The 23,663-nt window shown below is 42.9% G+C and overlaps 2 protein-coding genes across 2 annotated transcripts in view; both read left to right on the forward strand.

The window, feature by feature from the left end:
- The window catches only part of POGLUT3 (protein O-glucosyltransferase 3), a 28,465-nt gene extending 25,622 nt beyond the window's left edge, over positions 1 to 2,843 (forward strand). The window contains exon 9 of the mRNA XM_054974448.1: positions 2,755 to 2,843. Within this exon, the coding sequence (XP_054830423.1) occupies positions 2,755 to 2,790 (36 nt within the window). The 3' untranslated portion in view covers positions 2,791 to 2,843. The remainder of the gene's footprint in view (positions 1 to 2,754) is intronic.
- Positions 2,833 to 23,663, forward strand: C3H11orf65 (chromosome 3 C11orf65 homolog). The gene is made up of 10 exons (XM_054973214.1): positions 2,833 to 2,852; positions 3,181 to 3,247; positions 7,445 to 7,562; positions 9,103 to 9,195; positions 10,290 to 10,343; positions 11,839 to 12,039; positions 12,690 to 12,823; positions 15,722 to 15,892; positions 16,106 to 16,161; positions 23,229 to 23,663. The coding sequence occupies exons 2-10, from the start codon at positions 3,234 to 3,236 to the stop codon at positions 23,372 to 23,374; spliced, it is 987 nt and encodes a 328-aa protein (XP_054829189.1). The 5' UTR covers positions 2,833 to 2,852; positions 3,181 to 3,233; the 3' UTR covers positions 23,375 to 23,663.

Below are 23,663 nucleotides of genomic sequence, written 5' to 3' on the forward strand. Positions count from 1 at the left end.
GCGGGCATCACCACCTGCTCTGCTTCTGATCCCAGCTGCATGAGGGGAGCTGGCATTGCCACTTGCTCTTCTCCTGATCCCAGCTGGGTAAAGATGAGGGGCAGGCATTGTCGCCTGCCCTGCGCCAGATCCCTGCCTGGGCTTTCGATCACAGTGCGCTCTCTGGAGGGACAAGCTGCCTCATCTAGGCTTCCCTCCACAGCAGCACCCTCTGGAGGTGCACCAGGGTAGGAAGTGAGTTGTCAGGAACGTGCTTACCTTTCTATATAATAGGATATACTTAGATTCTGCCTTTCTGACAATTATTTCCCGAAGTGGCTTACATCAATAAAGAGGCAGCCCTGCCCTGCCTTCAGGTTTGCAATGTAAAATGACAAGACACGCAAGAAAAGTGGGCAAGCAGAGGGAAAAGGGAGGAGAGGGAGATCAGCTGGGCAGTTAGAAAGTATGTGCAGCTGAGCCAACTTGATCTTTCCTCTTGTTTGGCCCTTATTCTTCCAGCTGGTGACAGGGACCAGAAAGTCACTGCAGTCTGAAGAGGTCCATTAGAGTAGTTTTTTCAAGGGAGAGGGGGAATTGCTTCTCTGGCTGATAGTTGAGGCCAGGCTGGTTTTCCATTGCTGTCATGTTTTTTCTCGCAAAGGAGTGGGCCCGTTGCCACCTCCCAGCGGCACAATCTTCTAGCCATGACGAAAGCCAAAGTGTCTTGCCCTCTCTTCTGTAATCTCTGGACAAATGGCTGAAGTTCATGCAGATGTCTCACGAAGTGACCTGACTGCATTTCTGGAAAAGTCTCTTTAAAAGAACAGCTGGAAACCACATACTGAAAGTAAAAGTAAAGGACCAACAAAGTAAAAGGCATTATTTCCAAGGTGGCTAGAGCCTATTTGCCTCTCACTGGAACATTTCAATAGTCTATTAAGTATACTTATTGTGGGGGTGGGGTGGCGTCGACGGAGAGGAGGAAGGACGCTTAGTGCAAGAGCTCCGTCCTCCCCCCTCCAATTCCCCTTTTAAAATCATCACAACGAAAAGAAACACACTAATTATGGGAAAGCAGATGTCCAAGAAAAAGAGGCACCAGGTGAAGGCAATAAAAAACTTACAGAACTTTTTTCCGAGCCGGGAAACAGCACCAGAGTCTGGGAGGCAGCAGGGAGAGGAAGACAAAATGGCGGGCGCAACTAAAACTACCGAAATAAGCTCACCCTCCCAACAGGATAGCTTTTCCCAATTAATAAAACAAATGGAACAAAATCTGCTTGACAACATAAAAATGTTATCACAGCAATTTACAGCGCAATTTGCTGAAATGAAAATCGAATTAAATAAAGCAACCCACAACGCTAATAAAGCGGTAGAAATAAACAACGCAACTCAGAAGTCAAAGAGCTTCAGCGTAAAAATACTTATCAACAAGAAAGATTATTAAGGTTGGAAATGGCCGTAAGACAGAGGAACATTAAATTTAGAGGATTTAAAGAAAATATTAATACAAATGAAGATCTGCCTGACCTTTTGGCGTCATGGCTAAGAAAGCAACTGCAGTGGAATGAAGACGAAGATGAGACTATAAAAATAGAAAATGCTTATAGAGTGGGATCAAGAAACAACAGAAAGAACAAGCATCCCAGAGACGTCATTGCTACCTTTCAAGATGGGGACATAAAGAAAAAAATTCTTGCAACTGCCAGAGTGAGGGGAGCACTTGATTACAACGGAACCGCAATATTAGCCTTCACTGATTTACCACCAGAAGTACTGAGCAAAAGAAGAGAACTGAAAAGAACATCTGAGGCTCTATAGAAAGCCCAAATCAACTACAAATGGACTAATCTTGTTCATCTAGAAGTCACACATCAAGAACAAATCTACAGAGCTATTGATCAAGAGTCTGGAGAAGCACTTCTTAGAGCCATTGGAATTGACCCCGCAATAGAAATGGAGAGGAATACTCAGAAAAGAAGAATGTTATCTGCCTTATCTCCCATTAAGAATAGCAAAATACCAGTTCGTTTGAATTAGAGGATTGTTCTCATTAAGCAGGACATAGTTTTTCATGTTGTGAAGTTAATGAAAAAAAAGCAGTTTATTAAGATATCATAGGGGATTGGGGTGGTAGGGGGGATAGGGGGTAATTGCACTTAGCCCTCATTGTCTTTTCCTGCTCTTGGAATTGGTATTTTATACCAATAGCCTGTTAGGTTTTACCTACAGGTCACCGTGTCAGGATTGTCTATATGTGGGGTTTGGGGGAGGGTTGAAGGGGAGGGGGGTGCGGTGGGAGGGAAGAGAAAGTCAGGAGAATTTATGGTTGATAACTATCTTTAGGGAGAAAAGAGGGGGGAGTGGGAGGGAAGAAGGATTTGGTCTAGTAATGTTGTAATGATACAATGACAGTTACTTATTATAGCCCTTTTTCTAACAATTTTCAAGCATAAGTTTATGGCTAAAGTTAACCTTTTGTGTAACAACTTCAGGCTGTCTATCTTGTATTGTAAACCACAAAAATCTCATTAAGAATACTTAAAAGCTTTGTAACTATCTCGTAAGTATTAATATTAATAAAAAATTAATTAAAAAAAAGTATACTTATTGTGTATCATACCCTAGTCTTGTTGGAGAAGAAGAATCTCATTTCCCTCACTCCCCATCTTAAACCATCTTGATCTGTACCTAGGCAAATTACTGTTTGTTTGTTCTTTTTAATCTGTGTATTAAAGTAAGTTTACAAAACTTCCTTTTGTAATTTAGGGCTACAGTCTGCATCATCACAAGAAGTCTCACTGAAATTTTTGAGCAAGTCCAGGCAGCAGTGGCACCTGCAAAAAATATCCAAGAACTCAAACCGGGTAAAGTTGATTTCTGGGGCAGGGGATGGGACTTTACCCGCATGTTGGCTTTCTGAAAGAGAAGTCAAGGCATATTTCACATCCTTGCTTTTCCTAAATATATACTCTCTGAAGGAGGTAAACTGAGACAAAACACATGTGCAGATGACTTCTGGAAGTGGATTTCTTGTGCAGTTTTGCAAAACCCTTAACATAGCTGGCACCCTCCACTGTTCTCCCTTTCTATTCAGTCCATGTAATTATTGTTAACAAAAGTGATAAATCAAGGAAGTGAACAGCATGGATCTTGAACAAGAATTATAATCTATTGCAATTTGTTACTTTATAGGATAATCCAGCAGTAAGCATCTTCCAGCAAGCTGAATTAGAAGGATCAAAGCCATGACCACACTAAGGTAAGGCTGTAACAGAAAGATTCACATATGCCTAGCAGATAAGACAGAGAGCCTGTTTGTTTGTTTGTTTGTTTGTTTACATTTCTATTCTGCTCTCCCCGCGAATGGGCTCAGGGTGGGTTACATCAGTTAAAATATAATCACAGTACAGCAAAGATTTACAAAGTCATAAAAACATATTAAAATCACAGTTTACATATATATAGTTAAAAAGGTATCAAGAGGGCGGCAACCACTTGTCCAGCTGTGGACAAGTTTACATCGGGACCACACAGCGCAGCATCCAGACAAGAATAAAAGAACATGAAAGACCCTGCAGACTTGGACAACCTGAAAAATCAGCAGTGGCTGAACATAGCCTAATTCAAACAGGGCACAGTATCTTATTCCAGGACACCAAAATACTGGACAACACGTCCAACTACTTTGTCAGATTGCACAGGGAAGCCATTGAAATTCAAAGCATGAGCAAAACTTCAACAGGAAAGAAGAGAATTTAAGAATGAATAGAGCATGGTTTCCAGTTCTGAAAAACACCAGGCTAACAAAAGACTCTACAACCCACAATAGCCCTGCAGAGAAGATTAGCATATCAAGCACCAATCCATATGCAAAAGAACCTCCTCAGGATACAGTGAAGCATTAGCACTCCATTAGCATTCCACACCCTGGGAAACCCTTCCAGGATGACACAACCCAACCCACCTTTCTGAGTAGATATAAATCACCTGCAAACATCTCCTCCACAGTTTGACTCTGAGAGATCCCTGTCTTTCAGTGCTACACCTCTGAAGATGCCAGTCACAGCTGCAGGCGAAACGTCAGGAACTACAATGCCAAAACCACGGCAATACAGCCCGGAAAATCCACAACAACCAACCACAATATAACTTACCTTTGCTCAATAAAACAGAATTCTAAAACAGAATGGTGGTAACACATTGGGGGGGGGGATTTAAGCATTCATCGACTCCCTCCCCCTATATGGCCAGCGGAGGCTAGGCCCAGCCTCAACCATACACCTGATGGAACATCTCTGTCTCACAGGCCCAATGGAAGGACAACAGATCCTGCTGGGCTCAGGTTTCAGGAGACAGAGAGCTCCACCAAAGTCAAAAGACAGTAGAGACCCCCTCACCTCTGCAGGAGTATACCATATACCCTGCAGCTGTGGACAAGTTTACATCGGGACCACAAAGCGTAGCATCCAGACAAGAATAAAAGAACATGAAAGACACTGCAGACTTGGACAGCCTGAAAAATCAGCAGTGGCTGAACATAGCCTAACTCAAACAGGACACAGTATCCTATTCCAGGACACTAAAATACTTGACAACACTTCCAACTACTTTGTCAGACTGCACAGGGAAGCCATTGAAATTCATAAGTATAAGCGTAATTTCAACAGGAAAGAAGAGACTTTAAGAATGAATAGAGCATGGTTTCCAGCCCTGAAAAACACCAGGCTAACAAAACACTCTATACCTGACAATAGCCCTGCAGAGAAGATTAGCACATCAAGCACCAATCCATATGCAAAAGAACCTCCTCAGGATACAGTGAAGCCTCCCGCCATTAGCATTCCACACCCTGGGAAACTCTTACAGGATGACTCAGCTCAACCCCACCCCTCCTGAGTAGATATAAATGACCTGCCAACATCTTTTCCACACTGTGACACTGAGAGATCTCTGTCTTTTGGTGCTACACCTCTGAAGATGCCAGCCACAGCTGCTGGCGAAACGTCAAGAACTACAATGCCAAGTCTACGGCTATACAGCCCGGAAAATCCACAACAACCAAAGTCAAAAGAGTTTATTGTCTATAGCCATAGGCTGTCACAATTCACCAAACATTGACTAATAAACAGTTAAGTCCCTTATCACAGTTTATATAGGTTACTAAAATTAATTAAAACAATACAGTATGCCAAACTATCCCAGGGGTCACGAAACAGCCTCATTCAGTACCACCTTAGATCTTATCTTTTTGGCTGCGAGTGCAAACTGAGAGACTCTATAGGACACATGATTATCAGTGTCAGAGAGAGTTCCACCAGGCTGGAGCCAGGACTGAAAAGGCCCTGGCTGTGGTCAAGGCCAGACGGGCCTCCTTGGGGCCAGGGACCACCAATAGCTGTTTGTCTGATGGTTGGAGTGTCCTCTGGGGCGTATGTAGGGAGAGGCGGTCCCGCAGATATGCAGGTCCCAGCCTGCTTAGGGCTTTATACATTAGTACCAAAACCTTGAATCTGATCTGGTATTCCATTGGCAGCCAGTGTGTATGTTTATGGCGGCCTAATCCTTTGCATGTTTATTCATGATAAGCTTCACCTTTTTAAAGTGTGTAATAAATCCTGTTAAACTCAGTAGGGTCTGGGGGGGTAGAAAGTACTGTCAAGTCACAGCTGACTTATGGTGACCCCATTGGATTTTCAAGGCAAGAGATGTTCAGAGGTGGTTTGCAATTGCAAATACCAGCTTCTGTGTAGGTACGCTGGTTTCCACTATCCGAGTACTAACCCGGGCTGACTTTGCTTAGGCTCTGAGATCTGACAATATCAGGCTATCCTGTATCATCCAAGTCAGGGTAGTGGGGTTTAACACTGAGTAAAAATGCATAGGTCTGCATGTGTGCAATCAATGCGCTCTTGTCTTCGAGTAAAAACCCCGTTGAAGTTACTGGACTTCAGTTCTGAGTTAAAATGCATACGCCGTGGTTCTTTGTAAGCCTTTTAGTTTCATCACTTCTGACCGAAAGCGGATGGCAGTCTTTTAGGGTACTGTGCAAAATTTACTGTACTATTATTTGCTTTACCAGTGTGAGGCATTTAAACTGCATTCTAAATATCACTAGTGAAAGTGTCGTTGAACGGGATCTTGGCCAGCAAAGCCCCTGAAGAGTTTGTTGGTGGCAGAAGCTGAACCAGGATAATTATTTGTGATTATTAAGAGTTCTTGAATTAGATGCTTTTCTGGTGGCCCTCACGATTGATTGATTGATTGATGTTATGTAAAGTCTGCCTTTCTCATTGAGCCTCAAAGCACCTTACACAGTGCAAGCAAATAAACACTACAATAGGGGACCTGTTACAGAGATTTGGAAACAAGCAGAAATCCAAATACAGACCTGAAAGAATACTGAAACAAAACAAGAAATTTGACTTGATGTATTAAATAATACGGAAACTGCTTAGAGTGCCTATACATCCAGTGGTGTGTCAGCTGCATTGGCTTCCAGCTGAGTTCCGGATTAGGTTCAAGATTTTGGTTCTGACATTTAAAGCCCTTAACGGACTGGGACCAACATACCTATGGGAACACCATATGTCCCTTGGAGGACTTTACGCTCTTTGGATAAGCATCTGCTGGTTGTCTCCAGACCAAAGGATGTTTGTCTGGCCTCAACCAGAGCCAGAGCTTTTTTGGCTTTGGCGCTGGCCTGGTGGAACACTCTCCCAGCAGAGACCCAGGCTTTCCAGTATCTGCTACAGTTCCGCTGGGCTTGTAAAAAAGAGATGTTCCATTAGGCCTGTGGCTGAGGCGTTGGCAATCTGTCCCTACTGGCCTCCCTTGCTCTGCCATGCCTGCCCTGGATTTCTTTGGCAGATTTTATCTGCCTATCTGCACTGTTTGGTTTCTCTACAGCCATTTCACCTGGAACTGTTAGTAGATGCCTTCAACTGATTGTATTTAACTGGTATTTTATATTGTAAATTGCTGTTTTAATGTAAATTCTTATCTTATTTTTTGTAAATTCTTATGTTATTTTTGTATAATATTTGATGTCATTGTAACCTGCCCTGAGCCTGCTTGTTAGGAAGGTGGGTTATATATTGAATAGATAAATAAATAAACAACATAGTAGGGGCATACTTACAGCAACAGACAGTATACATTAGTATAGTCTACAGTCCCTATCTCCTTACCACAGCATCTCTCCAAACCATTTCTTATAGCACAGCCCTATTATCTGTTTTAAAAAACCCTCCTGAATAATTGTATGTGACAGCCAGTGCATTAAATGGAGCCCGGTAACTGATAGCTAGCCAATGGACCTTTCACCTCCTTACATGATGAAATTGTTTACAAATTTTTGCACCCAGATCACAGTTCTGGTCATAATGGCTAACACTATCTTTGAAAATGATTGCTTAGTAATCACTGTGAATCATATCCCTAAAATAAATTATTTTAGGAAAGATTCAAAACAAATGGGTAAAGTGGAGGCTTTTATCGATTTCTACCGTTACGAGGAAGAAAGAAAAAGGCAAAAAGCAGCTTGTATAATTCAGAGATCCTGGAGAAGATGGCTGGTGAGTCAGAAGTGCCACTTTTAAAAAATGCCTAGTATTCAATCCAAGAATCATATAATGAAATGTTCAATACCTGTACAATTAGAGTTGCCAACTCTGAGTTGGGAAATTCATGGAGAATTGGGGGTGGAGCCTGGGAAGGACAGGGTTTGGGGGAGGGGAGGGACCTCAAGGGTACAGGGTTTCTAGGCACTGCCTGGCAACTGAGGTGAGGTCTATGAGTGGGGATATGAGAGGCCCGCAATGCTGTCTGTGTATCATGTTGCTTCTGGTAAAAATGCCAGAAGTGACATAGCATAGCTCTAGGAATTGCTAGAAACACTATGATTTTAGTATAGAGTTTCTGGCAATTCCTAGAGCCACCCCATGTAACTTACAGTTTTTTTACTGTAGTGACATGACACTGCACATGCTGGTGCAAGTTTTTTTTTAAAAATTATTTTTCTCCTGCCTATGCTCGGAGAAGCTGCAGGTAATAGGAGTTGGGGGTGAGGATCCCTGCACTGCTAGGAGCTTGTCAACCCTAGTGGGATATAATGCCACAGAGTCCACCCTCCATTTTCCCCAGGGCAATTTGTCTTTGTCACTTTTGGAAGATATCCAGGTCCCACCTGGAGGTAGGCAGGCTTAATAAAAAGTCTGCTGGCTGAGTCCTGTTGGAAATTTTTGAAGGCTCGTATTATATCCCATAAAACGTGTAAGGCTGCTTACAGTTTATATTGAAACAAGAACAGGTGTTGGACTTTCTGATACTTCACTTGCTTTTGCTGCTATCTATGTAGCCACTGGATCAAAAACTATTCTCTCCCTAATTTGTTTAAATGTTTGTTCAGAATTTTTAAAGGACTTCCCTCCCTCTTATTTGTTACCCTTTAAAATTGCTCTTAGAATATGGTAGCGCTCACTTTGTGACTGTCACAAGGGCTTGATCACTTGAGCCTACTACAAAGCCCATTTATTGCTTTTCCTCTCCTGACTCCTTTGAAATCCATGAGTGCATATTGGGTAATATTCCATGTGGCATTTAATGGTGACTTCAGGATGGTGCTACCCCTCAAGCACGGATGCCGCAGACTCTCTTCATTTCAGCCTGTTTGTGTGAGAACCTGAACATTACGCAATACAATTTGACAGGGAAATGTGGAAAGGGGAAGCAATTTGTAAACCCCTCCACAACCTTTAAAACAGTCTATGAACTCTTGGGAGCTTGTGTTGGCTGACTTTTTTTCTCCACCCTTCATTTTTTTAAAAGTTAAAATTCAGCTGCTCTCAACAGTTTGTGTTCCTGCAGAGTCAGGCTGGGATGGTGGTGGTCTTTTTTCTTTGGTGTGATGTACAAAGTTATATTTTACTGCTTACATTCAGAGTCCCCTTCAAGTATGTAGAGACATCTACCTTATTTTTGGCTGACCTGGTTTTACTGATATTGTAAGTCATGCCTAGGCCAGTCTGTTTACTATCTGATATTGTGATGTTGTACACAAAATGGGACATAGGACTTAGCGGTGATAACTGTATTGAATTTCTCTCTCTTGGGCAGGATATTGGTGTGTTTGAGTACTACAAAGATCTAATAGGCTTTAAGAAATGTGGGGAGCCTTCACATCTGATGAGGTACATTGAACCTAAAGAGGTAAGTGTTAACATTGATGAAGACATTTGATGAAACATCTTGTGGTCCAATGTCTCCTCTAGTTTGGGCCTCCAAGAAGAAATTACTTCGTTTTACGCTCTGGAATAATTGACCAGAACAACAATTATTTGCATGGGTATAAGCGAGATTTAAAAGGGTTATGTGGGTAAAGCAGTCATCTGCAACACCAATCCTCAGACTTTAGCAACCAGAGTCTTCCTCCTTTTATTCATATAATTTTGCCTTCCCCTCCAACCTCTGTAGTACACACTGGAGGGCCCATCGGCAAAGCATATCTGGCAAGTTACATATCTTCCATGGACGCTTCTGTCTTCCCCTCATCTTCAAAACAATACTATTGAGACCCTTATCAGCTACCACTTAAAACCAAATTTAAGAAAAAATATTTTATTGTTCATACATATAGGTCTCAGAGGCAGCCGATTCTTTAGGGCCACAGCTCTCAAGACCTGAGCCAAGTTTTTTGCACCAGAAACAGCAAGAAACTTGTTTATTGGTTAATTTCTAGAAGCCAACTGAACAGCAGTGGGAACAGGCCTGGAAAAATTTTCAGAAGTCATAGAAATAGTCAAATCCCGAACTTCTCATATTAAATTGAAAATGGCCATTGGCTATTATTTTCCGTCTTTCTTTCCCGCTTCTCTGTCTTTCTGCTGAACTCCTTTTCATTAGAAAATAGAGTGAAAATCAGTTCAGTTTAAAATCTGAAGTAACCATAATGACCATAGTAGGCTTGGACTTCCTTGGGGCCAACAACCGATTAGTGTGTTTTCTGGCTAGTGGTCTGAGATGATGTGGAAGCTGGGTAATTGTGGGCAGCATCAGTCTTCAGCAATTGGGAAGCAGATTCTACCTCATTTCCCTGAGGAGAAGAGTCCCTGACCCAATTTCTTAGAAAACTGAAAGGATTCTATTTTGATGTTAGCTGGATGGACACAAGAAGTGCCCGCCCCCCCCCCCCCGTGTGGTCAGGGGACCTCAGGTTAAGAACCCCTGCTGTAGAAAATTGGCACGTCTGTTCTCCAAGGATCTTGTAATCAAAAGGTGTTCTCTTTCTGTTCCTTTGATTGCAGGCGGAATTCTTAGATGCTGCAGCTGGGGTTCATATCAGATTCAGACTAGGTGGGGTATGTATATATTGCATGAAGATAAAAAACTGCAAATGCAGTGAATGAAAATAATATCTTCACATATTTTATTCTTCATATTTTGATGCCCCTGACCTGGATAGCCCAAGAGAGCCTGATCTTGTCAGATCTCAGAAGCTAAGCAGGGACAGCCTTAGTTAGTAACTGGATGGGAAACTTCCAACAAAGACCAAGGTTGCAGAGGCAGGCAATGGCAAACCACCTCTGTCAGTCTCTTGCCATGAGAACCCTACCAGGGGTTGTCATAAGTCAACTATGACTTGAGGGCCGGATTTCTTTTTCATTTTGATACCATTGTTTATAAAAGGTTGTGAGATTTTATAAAAGGTTTTATAACTGGTCTCCAGGCCACAGAGATCAGTTCACCTGGAGAAAATAGCTACTTTTGGGGGTGGACTCTATGGAATTATGCCATGCCGAGGTCCTTTCCCTCCTCAAACCCCACTTTTTCCAGGTTTCTCCAGGTTCTCCCCCACCCCCAGATCTCTAGAAATTCCCAACTTGGAGCTGGCAACCCTACATACCCCCCCACACACCTGCCCAAGGTTATTGGATTACAGGGAGAATGAGGGTCACCCAGGGTGGAAATTGGAAAGACCCACTACTTACACAAAGCTCTCTCATATAAGGGATCCTGCTTTCCCTGTCAGGGTGTTTTTTATGGGAAAATAATTCAGATATTGTATACATTGTGGCCTCTCATCTGGCAGGTCTGATTCACTTGTCAATCTTGATCCAAGTCAAATGTGCATATGGAATAGTCCTTCCTGGACTTTCCTACTTTAGAATGCAGGAAGGAAGCATGTTCTCCCTCTACATAAAATGTTAACAAGCAAGGAGAAGGATTTAAAACTAGCAATCCCCATCCTGCAGTCTGAAGTGGTACATCTCAGGAAGATTACCATCACATTACTTCTACATTTGTGTAACATGCACCCACAAAGTCACTTTTTGTTGATCTCAGTTCTCCAGTATTTAAAATGGGAATGGTAGTAACTAACCTCTTCCATGTTTGTGTGGACACATAGGGTGTGGGAGCATAAATATATCTTTTAAGAAAAATACATTCTACCAGGGCTTTTTTTCAGGGGGAACGTGGGGAAACGAAGTTCCGGCACCTCTTGAAATGGTCACATGGCTGGTGGCCCCGCCCCCTGATCTCCAGACAGAGGGGAGTTTAGATTGCCCTCCGCGCACGGAGGGCAATCTAAACTCCCCTCTGTCTGGAGATCAGGGGGCGGGGCCACCAGCCATGTGACCATTTTCACTGAGGGCAACCCACTGAGTTCCACCACCTCTTTCCCCAGAAAAAAAGCCCTGCATTCTACTCTACTTTGAGAGGAAATGCCTTACTTTGAATTGATCTTAGTGATAGTTTATCTCAATCCACAGAGATGTATAGGGAATTTTAAGACTGCTATAACATTTTGCAACTCCAATAGCAGTGAATATTAAAATGGCTATTTCTTTGCAGATTAAATTCCCTCCATGCATATATTACAAAATATTCACCCACAGATGTGTTGTGGATATGTGTGCTAACAGTCCTAAGGACTATGCAAAGATTGCAACCCAAAAAGGGCAACAAGGAAAGTCTCAGAAAGAAAGCAGGAGGGACTTGAGTGGATGGTACCAAAGAATAGAGAATAATGGCTGGAGACTTCTTTCTCCCAGGGTAAGAAAATCGTTCAAGTTGCCACTTTTATTATTGTCTTCTACAAAAATGCCAGCACATCCCATTTGTGTAACACAACGTAATATGCTCACACTTGATTCCATCTGAAGCATTTTATGGCTCCCGTCGCTTCTTATAATATATTCTTAACATCAGTTGCTTTTGTAAACAAAAGTGGCTAACTACGTAGCATTTGCTGTTCTTATGATGAACCCTCACTTTTCATTGCAACCTTTCCTATTGTGAAAGAACAGGCCCTACACAATTTATATGACGTAGATAATTTTCAGCCCTTATTAAGGGAAAAACTAGATGATGTTCCGCCCCAAATGTAAAAAAACAGACAACATGATTTTGTCATGCACAGGATTTCATTGCAAATGGCAGCCAGACTCAGAGCCTGACAATGTGTTGCAGATTTTGTTTACTAAATGTAACTAGAGGAGTGGGGGCTGCTGTTGATGTGGGAGGTAGGAGGGGGTCTCTAATGGCTTCTAATTCTGGCCTAAAATGAGCATTTTATAGGGTGCCGAGTAGGGAGAACAAATGCAGGATCACCAGCGTTAATCAAGGGAAGAAAGGGATTAGCAAATTCTTGGAGAAGTTCTAACATGAAACAGGTTGCGAGCTGATCCAACAATATATTTCAGTTTTGGAAGGCCCTGGACATTATAACTACTGAAGACAACAAGAAAGTAAAGAAATTTCATTATAGCAAGGTGCAGAGGAAACAAGAAATGGAAAAAAGAAGGAAAAGGAGAAAAATAGAATGGCTGAAAAAAATGTGAGTTAGAAGGTCGGCTCATGATAGAGGACTGTCTTGTTTCTATCAATAGAATTTTTCTTTCTATAGTAATAATTTTAATAGCATCCATACAGTTGAGTTGAGTCATAACATAAGCAAAAGTCTGCAAAGCTCTGTCCAACTGGTCAACTTGGCAAAGCCTGCTATAAATAATAGGTTAAATACTATTGCCGATGTTGTTGGCAGATTCTGTCTGCCTATTGCGGGCCTGCATAAATTGTGACACAATCCTAAGCAGGTCAGCAGTAAGCCCTGTGTTAGTCAGTGGAGTTTACTCCTAGCAACGTCTCCTTAGTCCACTGAGCTGCAGGCCAAGTCATGCACGGTAGCCTCCCCTTCCTGCTACTTGCCTGGGATTGTTAAATTGGCAGGCACCAGTGCACGGGTGCTTGCTGCCTGTCTAATCCCGGTAGCATCCTGAGAGTTGACGATGCAGGGCCCCCTGTTTCCTCCATCTCTTTGCTAATATTATGCACTGTCAGATTGATGAGACACAAAACTGCACGCCTCGGCCAGGATGTTACAGGAAGAGGGTATTTACCCGATTTGCACATCAGAGACATGGTTGGAAGAAAATGATGCGTTGTGTCTGTCCCAACTAACACTACCTGGTTACATCCCTGCACAGATGGCCAGGTTTGCTGTTATCCTCCATGAATTTTGGCAGACTTTTGGTACAAGTGATAGCTTGCATTGATTGTACGCTCTTTATGTTGGTAACTAAAGATTGACTAGACATTCTGATTGCTTACCAGCTACCTAGTTACCTTTCTGAGCTGGCAAAGATGCTCTCAAACGTGGTGCTGGAAACACCTAAACTGATTGTTCTGGGTGACTACAACATTCATGCTGCATGTTCCTCACCAGGGCTGGCCCAGGATTGTATAGCTTCTTTGGCTGCCTGGGCCTCCCTCAAATAGTGACCAGCTCCACACATGAAGGTTGCCACACCTTAGACTTAATCCTTTGCCCTGAGCCTTTGCTTGGATGTATTCTTTTGGGACTGGCAATTCGGCCTGAACCATGGTCAAACCATTGTCTACTGAAGGCATGGGTGACCATGGCCCTGACACTGCAAAGAAAGGGGAGGCCCATTAAAATGCTCCACCCATGGAGGCTTATGGATTCTTCTGGACATGTTCGGGGGGTGGGCTTAGAATTCCAAACACATACTCTGTTGAGGCTGCTGTGGTAGCTTGGAATGTGAAGCTCCTTGAAGCCATTGACAAGACTGCTCCTTGTCAATCTCTCCCACCTTTGGGGCAGAAGCCAGCCCTATGGTTTACCATGGGGCTGAGTGACCTAAAGAGAACTGGAATAGATCTAGCAAGATGCTGGTGGAAAACTTGCACTGAATCTGATAGAGCATGTTATTGAGCCCATGAGATGGCAGTGATAGTGGTAAAGAAAGATTATTTCTCTGAAACGATTGCATCAGCTCAGTCATGACCAGGTATCTCAACACCTCCTGGCTCCTAAATCTGAACTTTTGCTGGCTCAGGAACAGACAATTAACTGTGACACTTGCAAAGTTCTTTGCAGATAAAATAGCATGAATACACTCTGATCTGGATGCCAGCTGTAATATAGGCGAGGGGGAAGAAATGCTTAACACACCACCTGGTCTGCTTATGAGCCATTTTGACCCAGTTACAGTGATGAATATTTACAGGATCCTAGCATCAGTGAAGATCACTACTTGTGCATTGGATCCTTGCCCATCTTGACTGCCAACATCAAGTAAAGATCACATAAAGGAGCTCTTGATGTCTGACATAAACCAGTTACTAACTCAAGGCACTTTCCCTTGGCCACTCAAAGAAGTGGTCATCTATCCACTACTTAAAAAACCAACCCTAGACAAAAATGATGTGGACAATTATTGCCTAGTCTCTAATCTGTCCTTAGTGGCAAAGTGACTGAGAGAAGAGCAGCGGCAGACCAGCTCCAGGTCTTCTCGGATAACACTTGTGCTGTGGACCCTTTTCAGGCTTTCAGGCCAGGCTTCGGGATGGAGACAGCTCTAGTAGCATTAGTTGATGGTCTCTGTTTGAATATAGTCAAAGGCTGTGCTTCTTTGTTGCTCCTCCTGGATCTGTCTGCAGCCTTTGATAAAGTAGACTGTGCCAACTTGTTGATGTGTCTGGAGGCAGAAGCAGTTATCAAGGGATATGCTTTTAACTGGTTCCTCGTGGAATAGACTCAAAAGGATGCTATTGGAGACCAGCTATCTTTAGTATGGGAATTATCTTGCGGGATTCCACAGGGCAGCCTTATCCCCCCTCTTATTCAACCTCTATGTAAAGCCTTTAGGAGAAATCATTCGTGGGTATGGATCTGGATGTCATCAGTGAGTGGTTGACACCCAGCTTTATATCTCTCTATCCAAATTCCCTTGTGATGCAGGTTTTAGAGGTTTTAAGTCTCTGCTTGACCGTAGTAATCAAATGGTGGAAAGTGAAGGAATTGAAACTGAACCCAGACAATGATGGAAGTGATGCTGGTTACAAAGGTGGCGAACTGATGCATCACCAGGGGATTTCGATAGTAAGATACAGAGCTGGGTGTCACCTGCAAGTTGACAACATCCAATTCCAAAGCTATGAATGGTCCCTTCTAAAGGCTTTACACAGAGGTTGAATAACATTGATCAATATCAAGGGAGAAAGTCAAAACATTTTACTCTTGAAAAAATATTTTGAAAAGCGCAAAAAAGCATTTTTTTTAAAAAAAAGATTCTACTGTAATAGACAAAGGTTTGTAAAATGATTTTTTTCTTTAAAGCTTGCAGTGGAAGTACAAGTTTAAACTGCCCTCTACAGTGAGAACATTTAGCAAGACACACACAAAACGAAAATGCATGTCCTTGTTTCCTAGGTATTATGGAGAACACCTAACAGTTAAAACTCTGGACCCAGGAGAAACAGCCTTAATCCAACGAGCAGCAGAAGGGTTAATTGCCAGCCTGGGAAATGAAGGACTTGATAGTGTGATGGAATGGGAAGTGGATGAAATGTTAAAATGGACAAATGCGCTCAACTATGAAGAGTAACTTTTTTAAAAATCCATCCTTTTATTCTCTTTTCATATGTTTTCTCTTCATTGTGAAAATTCTGTCCCATTTTCTTTCAGTTTATATTAAAGGCAATGTCTTTTCCTCACATAGTATGTTAAGCCATTCTGTATAAAACCTTAACACATGTTTTTCTTGTCCTTGTTCCTTTTCACGGAATGTGCTTGTTTGTATGCTGTTGTGTCTAGGTACGTCAAGCAATGGAAAGTACTTGGAACGAGCAAGCTTTCGGAAGAATACCAAGGTATGGGACTACAACAGTTGTAAGCAAATCTCTATGCAATTTTCTGTTCCACAAAAGTAAAAATTTACAATGTCTTTGGGCTACACGGGAAGCAGAAATTTGAAAGAGGCTTTCCGTAGGCAGTATTTGAGGCTCAATTGATACAAAGCTCCAATACTTCTCCATTGACACTGGGAAACACAGGATTTGCAGTTCCTAATGCTTGCTCTGGAGATCATTAGTAACCCCCAAACACATGAATGCTTACAGGCAGCAGTGGAAGAGTGTCTAGTCCTTCTGCCTGAGGCCTCTGTTGCCAGGACGCCTCCTTCCAGTAAGCCTCCCTGCCCCTCCCCAAAAAAAGTTTGAGAAAGGACACGGGAGGCACAGGGGTGAGGAAAAACACCCGGTTCTGTTCAGAAAATGCCAGGCTCAGCATGATATGAGATCTAGTATCCTAGATTGGAGTAGGGATGAATGAGTTGGTTCGGGCCCAATCCAAAGGAAGCCCAAATTACCTTGCATGAAGCAGGCCCATGTTAAATCAAGCTGGTATGTGTGTGGGGGTGGGGTGGGGCTCACTTCTCACTAGTTGCAGCTTACGGCTTTACACTCATTTTTGCTGCATGGCAATAATATCATAGAGGAATTTTACCATTGCAAAACCCAGTCCTGACCCATCATATGAAACAGCTGTCCTTTATAAAAGGAGCAATTTATTGCTTAAAAAGTAGTGTGGAACCATATTTTTTTTAAATATGCATTTCCTATAGTATTAAAATGAGATTAACCTAGGTGGTGCCTGAAGAAGGAATCTCTAACTCTCAAAAGCTTATACGGTGGAAATCTTGTTGGTTTCTAAGGTGCTACTGGACTCAAATCCTGGGCGGTGTTGTGTGAGTTGTGCAGCTCATTACAGTGGGCCGTAGATCTTTTCTTCCAGCATGACTCAGCTGTTAAAGAATGCCTGAGAACAGGCAGGCAAATACATTACCTAATTATTAATGCTGTCGTTAACAATCAAGTAATGCGTTTGAATCTTCTAAGGCATTTTCTAAGCAACCAAAAGAATACATTAGATCATGCAGTGGGCCATTGTAAACTCTTCGACTGATGGGATTATTTACGGTTTTGCAACCATCTACTTCACTTTGAAAAACCACCTAAGGGAAAATTTACAGGTTTGTTTAATAACATATCAAAAGGTTTCATTACGAAAAGGATAGGCTCACTTTGGCTATCATGGCTTCAATGCTGTAGAAATGTGTGGCTGCTATGAAAGAATACAGCTTACCTTTTGCTAGTCAATTCACATGGTGTTTGGGTCTTATTTTCTTTCTATGGAGATCTAATATAGAAAGGTGGAATGCTGTAAGCCATTTCAGGGCCCCTTTGAGGAGGAAAGTGAAATATAAATGAACTAAATTAAAAAAATACTAAGCGAATGTTCACCATTGAAAGGTTGTTAGTATGGAAATAGGGAGCTTTATTCAGAGTAGGAAGAGACCTTATAACAACAACAACAACATTCGATTTATATACCATCCTTCAGGAAAACTTAATGCCCACTCCAAGCGGTTGACAAAGTATGTTATTATTATCCCCATAACAAAACACCCTATGAGGTGGGTGGGGCTGAGAGAGCTCCTAGAAGCTGTGACTGACCCAAGGTAATCCAGCTGGCTTCAAGTAGAGGAGTGAGGAATCAAACCCAGCTCTCCAGATTAGAGTCCTGCGCTCTTAACCACTACACTAAACTGGCTCTCTTGGTCTCATATTCTTTGTCCCTGCTTCCCTCACCATACATAGATAGCCAGTTTGGTGTAGTGGTTAAGAGCATGGGACTCTAATGTGGAGAGCCAGGCTTGATTCCCCACTCCTCCACTTGAAGCCAGCTGGGTGACCTTGGCTACTCACAGCTCTCTGGAGCTCTCTCAGCCCCACCCACCTCACAGGGCATTTGTTGTGGGGATAATAATGACATACTTTGTAAACCACTCTGAGTGGTCATTAAGTTGTCCTGAAGGGCAGTATATAAATCAAATACTACTATTATTATTATAGTTTCAGGTGGGTAGCTGTGTCAGTCTGTAGTAGAAGAGCAAGTTTTGGGTCCAATTGCACCTTAATGACCAACTAGATTTCCATGATATGAACTTCTGCATGTCAGAGCTTCCTTTGTCAAATACCTCTGACAAACAGATACCTCTATTGGATCTGCTTAACTTTGGCTGTAATCAGAAAGTTGGATCCAAACTACCATGCGTGGAGTGGATCTTTACCTTTTTTCCTTTTACCATCCTACAAAGGTGTGTCAAAGACCCTCAGGAACCATGTGGGTTTCAGTGAGGAGACAGTTGCAGAAATTGACCAATGAAATGTTTATTCTTTTGGGCAAACTGTAACTCTGCAATGGTGGTGGGTGGAGATTGCCTTGAACTTGCTCCATGAGGTGGTGATATTTAAAATAGGTAAGTGCTTGTCCTGTCTGGTGGGAAGAGGCCTCTTTTGGCTTCCATCTTGCCTGCTGTGCAAAGCACAGGTATCTCAAAGCTGTGCTCTGCCTTCAGGGCTCTCTTTAATTACACTTGTTTACTTACCCCCTACCTCTTCCTAGGGTGGGAAAGAGGTGCAATTTGGTGTTGTCACCTGCTGTTTGCATACTAACTGTTCAGTGATAGGAGATTGGAAAGATGTGATGAGAGAGGTATTTATGCTGACCCTGGATGGAAGGAGAGAATTCATGAACTCTGTGTATTTGTGTGTGAAGTGCTATCAAGTTGTAGCAGACTTATGGCAACCCCTACTGTGGTTTTCAAGGCGAGAGATGAACAGAGGTGGTTTGCCATTGCCTGCCTGCATAGCAAACCAACCCCTAGTTGGTGGTCTCCCATCCAAGTACTAACTAGGGCCAACCCTGCTTAGCTTCCAAGATCTGAAGAGACTAGGCTAGCCTGGGCCATCGAGGCCATGCCAGGTGCAATTCTAGTAGCCTGACAGGGATTCTGACAGAGCGATTCCTTTTCAGGGGCTAAGTGTTTTGGCAATGAGGTCATGGTAGAAATCAAGACCAAAAAAGCTATATTATACCAAAGGGTGACCCCCAAGGCTATCAAATAAGGCTATAATAATAACTCTATTTGCTTATTAAAGCTCTAATTTCATATCCAGACACTGCATGTGCTTCAACTCCCCCTGGTCCAGTCTCGAACAGCACTGGCCATTCTTCCAGCATTCCAGGTTCTATCCAGCCTTGCAAGCAGCTCCAGGCATGACTGGCACCTTCTTCCAGGGGGTTGCCTGCGCCAACTTTTTGCCCAGACGTGTAAAACTTTACCATCAGACAGTTGGGTTATCCAAAATATTCAATATGTGTTCTGTACAGAGATTCCTCTCCAGATTTCTGGTGGAAGGGGCCAAAGGCATAGCTGTTAGCAGTATAGCACCTTGGTCTCCTCTATCCCTTTCCTCCACCTCTCATTTTCAGAACTTTACAGAAGATAGGGCAGGAGTGAACCTCTTTCTAGATGCACCTAATTGGTCACACAGACTTTCAGAATTCACCATTAGACTATACTGGATAATTCCTTCCTACAACAACCTTCTCAGGGGCCATTTCTCCACCCAGATCCAGTTTCGCTCTGCTTCTCCATTTCATGGTTGGGAAGCAACATCGGAGCTGTTACAAGTTAGGAAAAAGGGGAAATGGCTTTCCTTGCTGGGAACACCCTTAGGCCAAGGTTTCTCTGAAAAGCACCCTTGTAATTGGCTGCCGCCACTCAGGTATATCCCGAGAATATCTAAACTGACCCACTGAGAAAGTGCCCTTCCAGCTCAGTCTTACCAAAATAACAAAGTAACAGGGTGGAGGCCCTGGAAAATACATTACAGCAAACTATGTAGTGCCCAAGTAGTCTGGCATGTAGCCAAGAAGTTCAGAGAAATATTCCAGATAAATGTATTGCAATGAAAGCAAAAATGCCTTTATAGAAAGAAGCTTTATTATAGAAAAAAGGGGCTACGGTGGTATCAAGACTAGGTGATGACCTAAGCCAGCAACCTTGGTGAGGTCTACCCAATCGCAAATAAAGCTCCATCTCTGATGTCAGAGACTACTGCAACCAATCAGAGAATTATTTCACGACGGTCCCGCCATTTTAAAGGCTCTATGCTTCCGTGACAAAAAGGGAATCTGGCCCAAACCAGTTGCCCTTTGTCAAAAAAGGCTTAGGTATGCCAGGTAGCCCCACTGGAATGGAAGACAAAACATTATTCTCATGTAAGCCCCAGGGGACCAAGAACCCAGATTCCCTAGGTATAGGATGAGCCATATTAAATCTTGGGGTCCTGTCACATGAACTCTTTTAGACACTCATTCTTGGGGAATTGTGGATACCCTCGTGAGGTCACTGAAGGACTCCACCAACAGAATATATGAGGGCTTTATTTGGAAAGCTTTTACACATCGATATAAGCAGACCTGGATTCTTCCATTGCCACCTCTTACTTGTAGAAATGAATTAATATCTCATTTACTGCTGTTCCTACAGTCTTGGGGAAGAGGGAATGGTCCCTCTCTGGTCACCCTCATATCAAACTGTTCCTAGGAGGTAGCCCTTAACTATTCACTAATAATTCATCACTTTATGTTTTGGGATTAGCATAGAGTGGTATCCCTGGATCTTACCTCCTTTTTCATTCTTCCTCTTCCTCTGTTGGTTTCATATTATGTCACGAAGTTTCTGATCTTCTAGAGTTTTTCCTGTTTAGGGGTATCCTTCCACACTTAGCTAATTTAAGGAGCCTTGCTGCACAGAGCAAGTGGAAAGAGTAACTCACTTTCAGGACACACTTCATCCACTAACTGATCATTCAAGTTATGTCCAACATTCCTTTTTGTGTTAGTTACAGTACCATGAAAATCACTACTAGGCCAAATGTGCAAGCCAATATGCCTAAGTCATGAAGGATTTAGAATTCACATCACCTTAGCACAAAGGTTCATTTTTAAAGGTCAGATACGGCTTCTAAGCTGTTACACCTTTCTAAGCCCACTTATTCAATAGCCTTAGAAAAGTTTAACTGCTTGCGGTGGCACAGAGAGTTTGCAGAGCTCTGATATAATGGCCTCATTAGGACATCTATTAACTTCATTGCTTAATGAACTTTGAACGAAATCTGTATAAACTTCAAATAAGAATTTGTTTGTTTGTTTAGATTTGTATTCTGCCCTCCCCGCACCAGCGGTCTCAGGGCGAATCACATTAAAATTACAGCTGCAGTTTAAAACATAATAAATACCATATAAAATATTTAAAACAACCACAAGCAGCAGAAACGGTTCATTAATGCATTTCCAAATGTCACTGAGAGATAATTTGAGAGGAAACTTTTTTAATTCTAATAGGGAGGGCCCCGTTCTACCGTATTTCGGCTGGTGGGGGCCCTACCCAGCATCAACTAAATGCCTGGCAGAACAGCTCTGTCTTACAGGCCTGGCGGAATGATAACAAATCCCACTGGGCCCTGGTCTCATTAGACAGAGCGTTCCACCAGGTTGGAGCCAGGACAGAAAAGGCCCTAGCTCTGGTCGACACTAGGTGGGCCTCCCTGGAGCTGTTTATCACTAGACCGAAGCGTCCTCTGAGGCACATATGGGGAGAGGCGGTCCCGAAGATAGGCAGGTCCCAGTCCGCATAGGGCTTTATAGGTTAATACCAAAACCTTGAATCTGATTTGGTACTCTAAAGGTAACATCTACTGGTGGTTCCTGGCCCTAGGGAGGCTCAGCTGGCCTCTACCAGGGCTAGGGCCTTTTCAGTCCTGGCCTCAACCTGATGGAACTCTGGCTGAGGACACTCGAGCTCGCCAGGATCTTGTATCATTTAGGTGGGCCTGTAAGACTGAGATGTTCCACCAGGCATATGGTGGAGGCTAATTTTAGCCCATCATTGCTGAGCCTTCCACCGGTCTCCCTCTACAAGGGGTATGGAGAGTCCATTCACGCTGGCTGCCTCGAAAGGGGTCTTTTATCTGTTGTTTTTATTATTGATTTTAAGTTGTATTTTAATCAATGTTGTACCTCACCCTGAGCCCGCTTGCGGGGAGGGCAGGTTGAAAACAGACAAACAAACAAACCAGTGCAGTTGGCGTAATACCAGTGTAATGTGTGCATTTCTCAGCACTCCGGTGATGACACACGCTGCTGCATTTTGGATCAGCTGCAACCGCTGGGTCAGATTCAAGGGAAGCCTTGTGTAGAGCGCGTAACAGTAGTCTAATCTAGAGGTGACCATTGCCTGAATCACTGTAGTTAAATTGTGCGTCGAGAGAGAAGGGGCAAGTTCCCTGGTCTGCCGAAGGTGGAAGAAAGAGGACTGGGTAACCGCAGCTACCTGAGCCTCCGTATTCAAGGAGGCATCCAGGATCATTCCCAGGCTCCTGACTCTCGGGGCCTGTACAAGAACAGGGAGCCGGGGTCCCAAATCCATGTGCCCGCGACTCAAGTACAGGATCTCCATCTTCGTGGGATTTAATTTTAGCCGACTGTGTTTCAGCTGTGCAGATAGACAAGAGCACATTCCCAAGTTTTGGAATATTGATGTGATTCAGCATGGCCTTGGGGTGGAAGCCGCTTTCTACTACTGGTCCATTTATCTCACTACTGTATATTCAGACAGGCAGCAGAAAAGTCTCTTCCAATTGCTACTTAAGATCCATTAGCTAGAGATGCCAGGGAATGGACTCCAGTATGGAGTGATGGCCCATTCCCTATTATTAACTACTATGTAATACCTGCTGCTGAGACTTTGGAACAGAACTTGCCATTTGAAATAATTTGAGTACGTATATTGAATACATGAAGCTGCCTTATCTTGAGTCAGATCACTGGTCTAACTAGATCAGCCTCATTTCCCCTTGCTGGTACTAGTGCTCTAGGATTTCAGAATCACTATCTGATCCCTTTAACTTGAGATGTTGGAGCTTGAAACCTGGGACCTTCTGCATGCAGCAGATGCTCTACCACTAAGCCGTGCCCCCTCCCATATATTATTAAGAGTTCCTTAATTTCCATTTCTAATCTTTAGGTTTCTGGTTTACTGAACGCTACAAAGATTCTGAATCATCTGAGATACAAGAGGTACAAGAGGCGATCCAAAAGGTGGCTCCCTTTCAAGAGAAAAAGAGTTTGATAAAGAAACCGTCGGTATCAATAAGTTCCCTGTATAACTGAGGAAGGATTTCAGAAGGGGGGAGCGGCTGGAAACTTTACAACTATTAAATGCAATGGTAAATTCTTAATCTAAGGAAAGTAAAACCTCAGGAGACAGAAGTAATTCAGCAAGAAAAATTAGAGAAAACATCTGTTGTTGCACAAGTTAACCTTGTCCTTGTATCTGCTGGCATATGCACACACACACACTATCAAAATCAATACAAAGTTGGATCTAACAGTACAGTGTTCTAAAGTTTAATTACTTGAAGCATGTTCTGAATTGTTAAATAAAGAGCACTCAATTTTA

The sequence above is a fragment of the Eublepharis macularius genome, chromosome 3, assembly GCF_028583425.1.
Source record: "Eublepharis macularius isolate TG4126 chromosome 3, MPM_Emac_v1.0, whole genome shotgun sequence".
Taxonomy (NCBI): domain Eukaryota; kingdom Metazoa; phylum Chordata; class Lepidosauria; order Squamata; family Eublepharidae; genus Eublepharis; species Eublepharis macularius.

Excerpts from the sequence above, each read along its gene's own strand:
- C3H11orf65 (XM_054973214.1), top strand. Across the intron at positions 7,563-9,102 it reads GATCCTGGAGAAGATGGCTG|GATATTGGTGTGTTTGAGTA; the intron begins GTGAGTCAGAAG and ends TCTCTTGGGCAG. Across the intron at positions 15,893-16,105 it reads AATGCGCTCAACTATGAAGA|GTACGTCAAGCAATGGAAAG; the intron begins GTAACTTTTTTA and ends TGTTGTGTCTAG.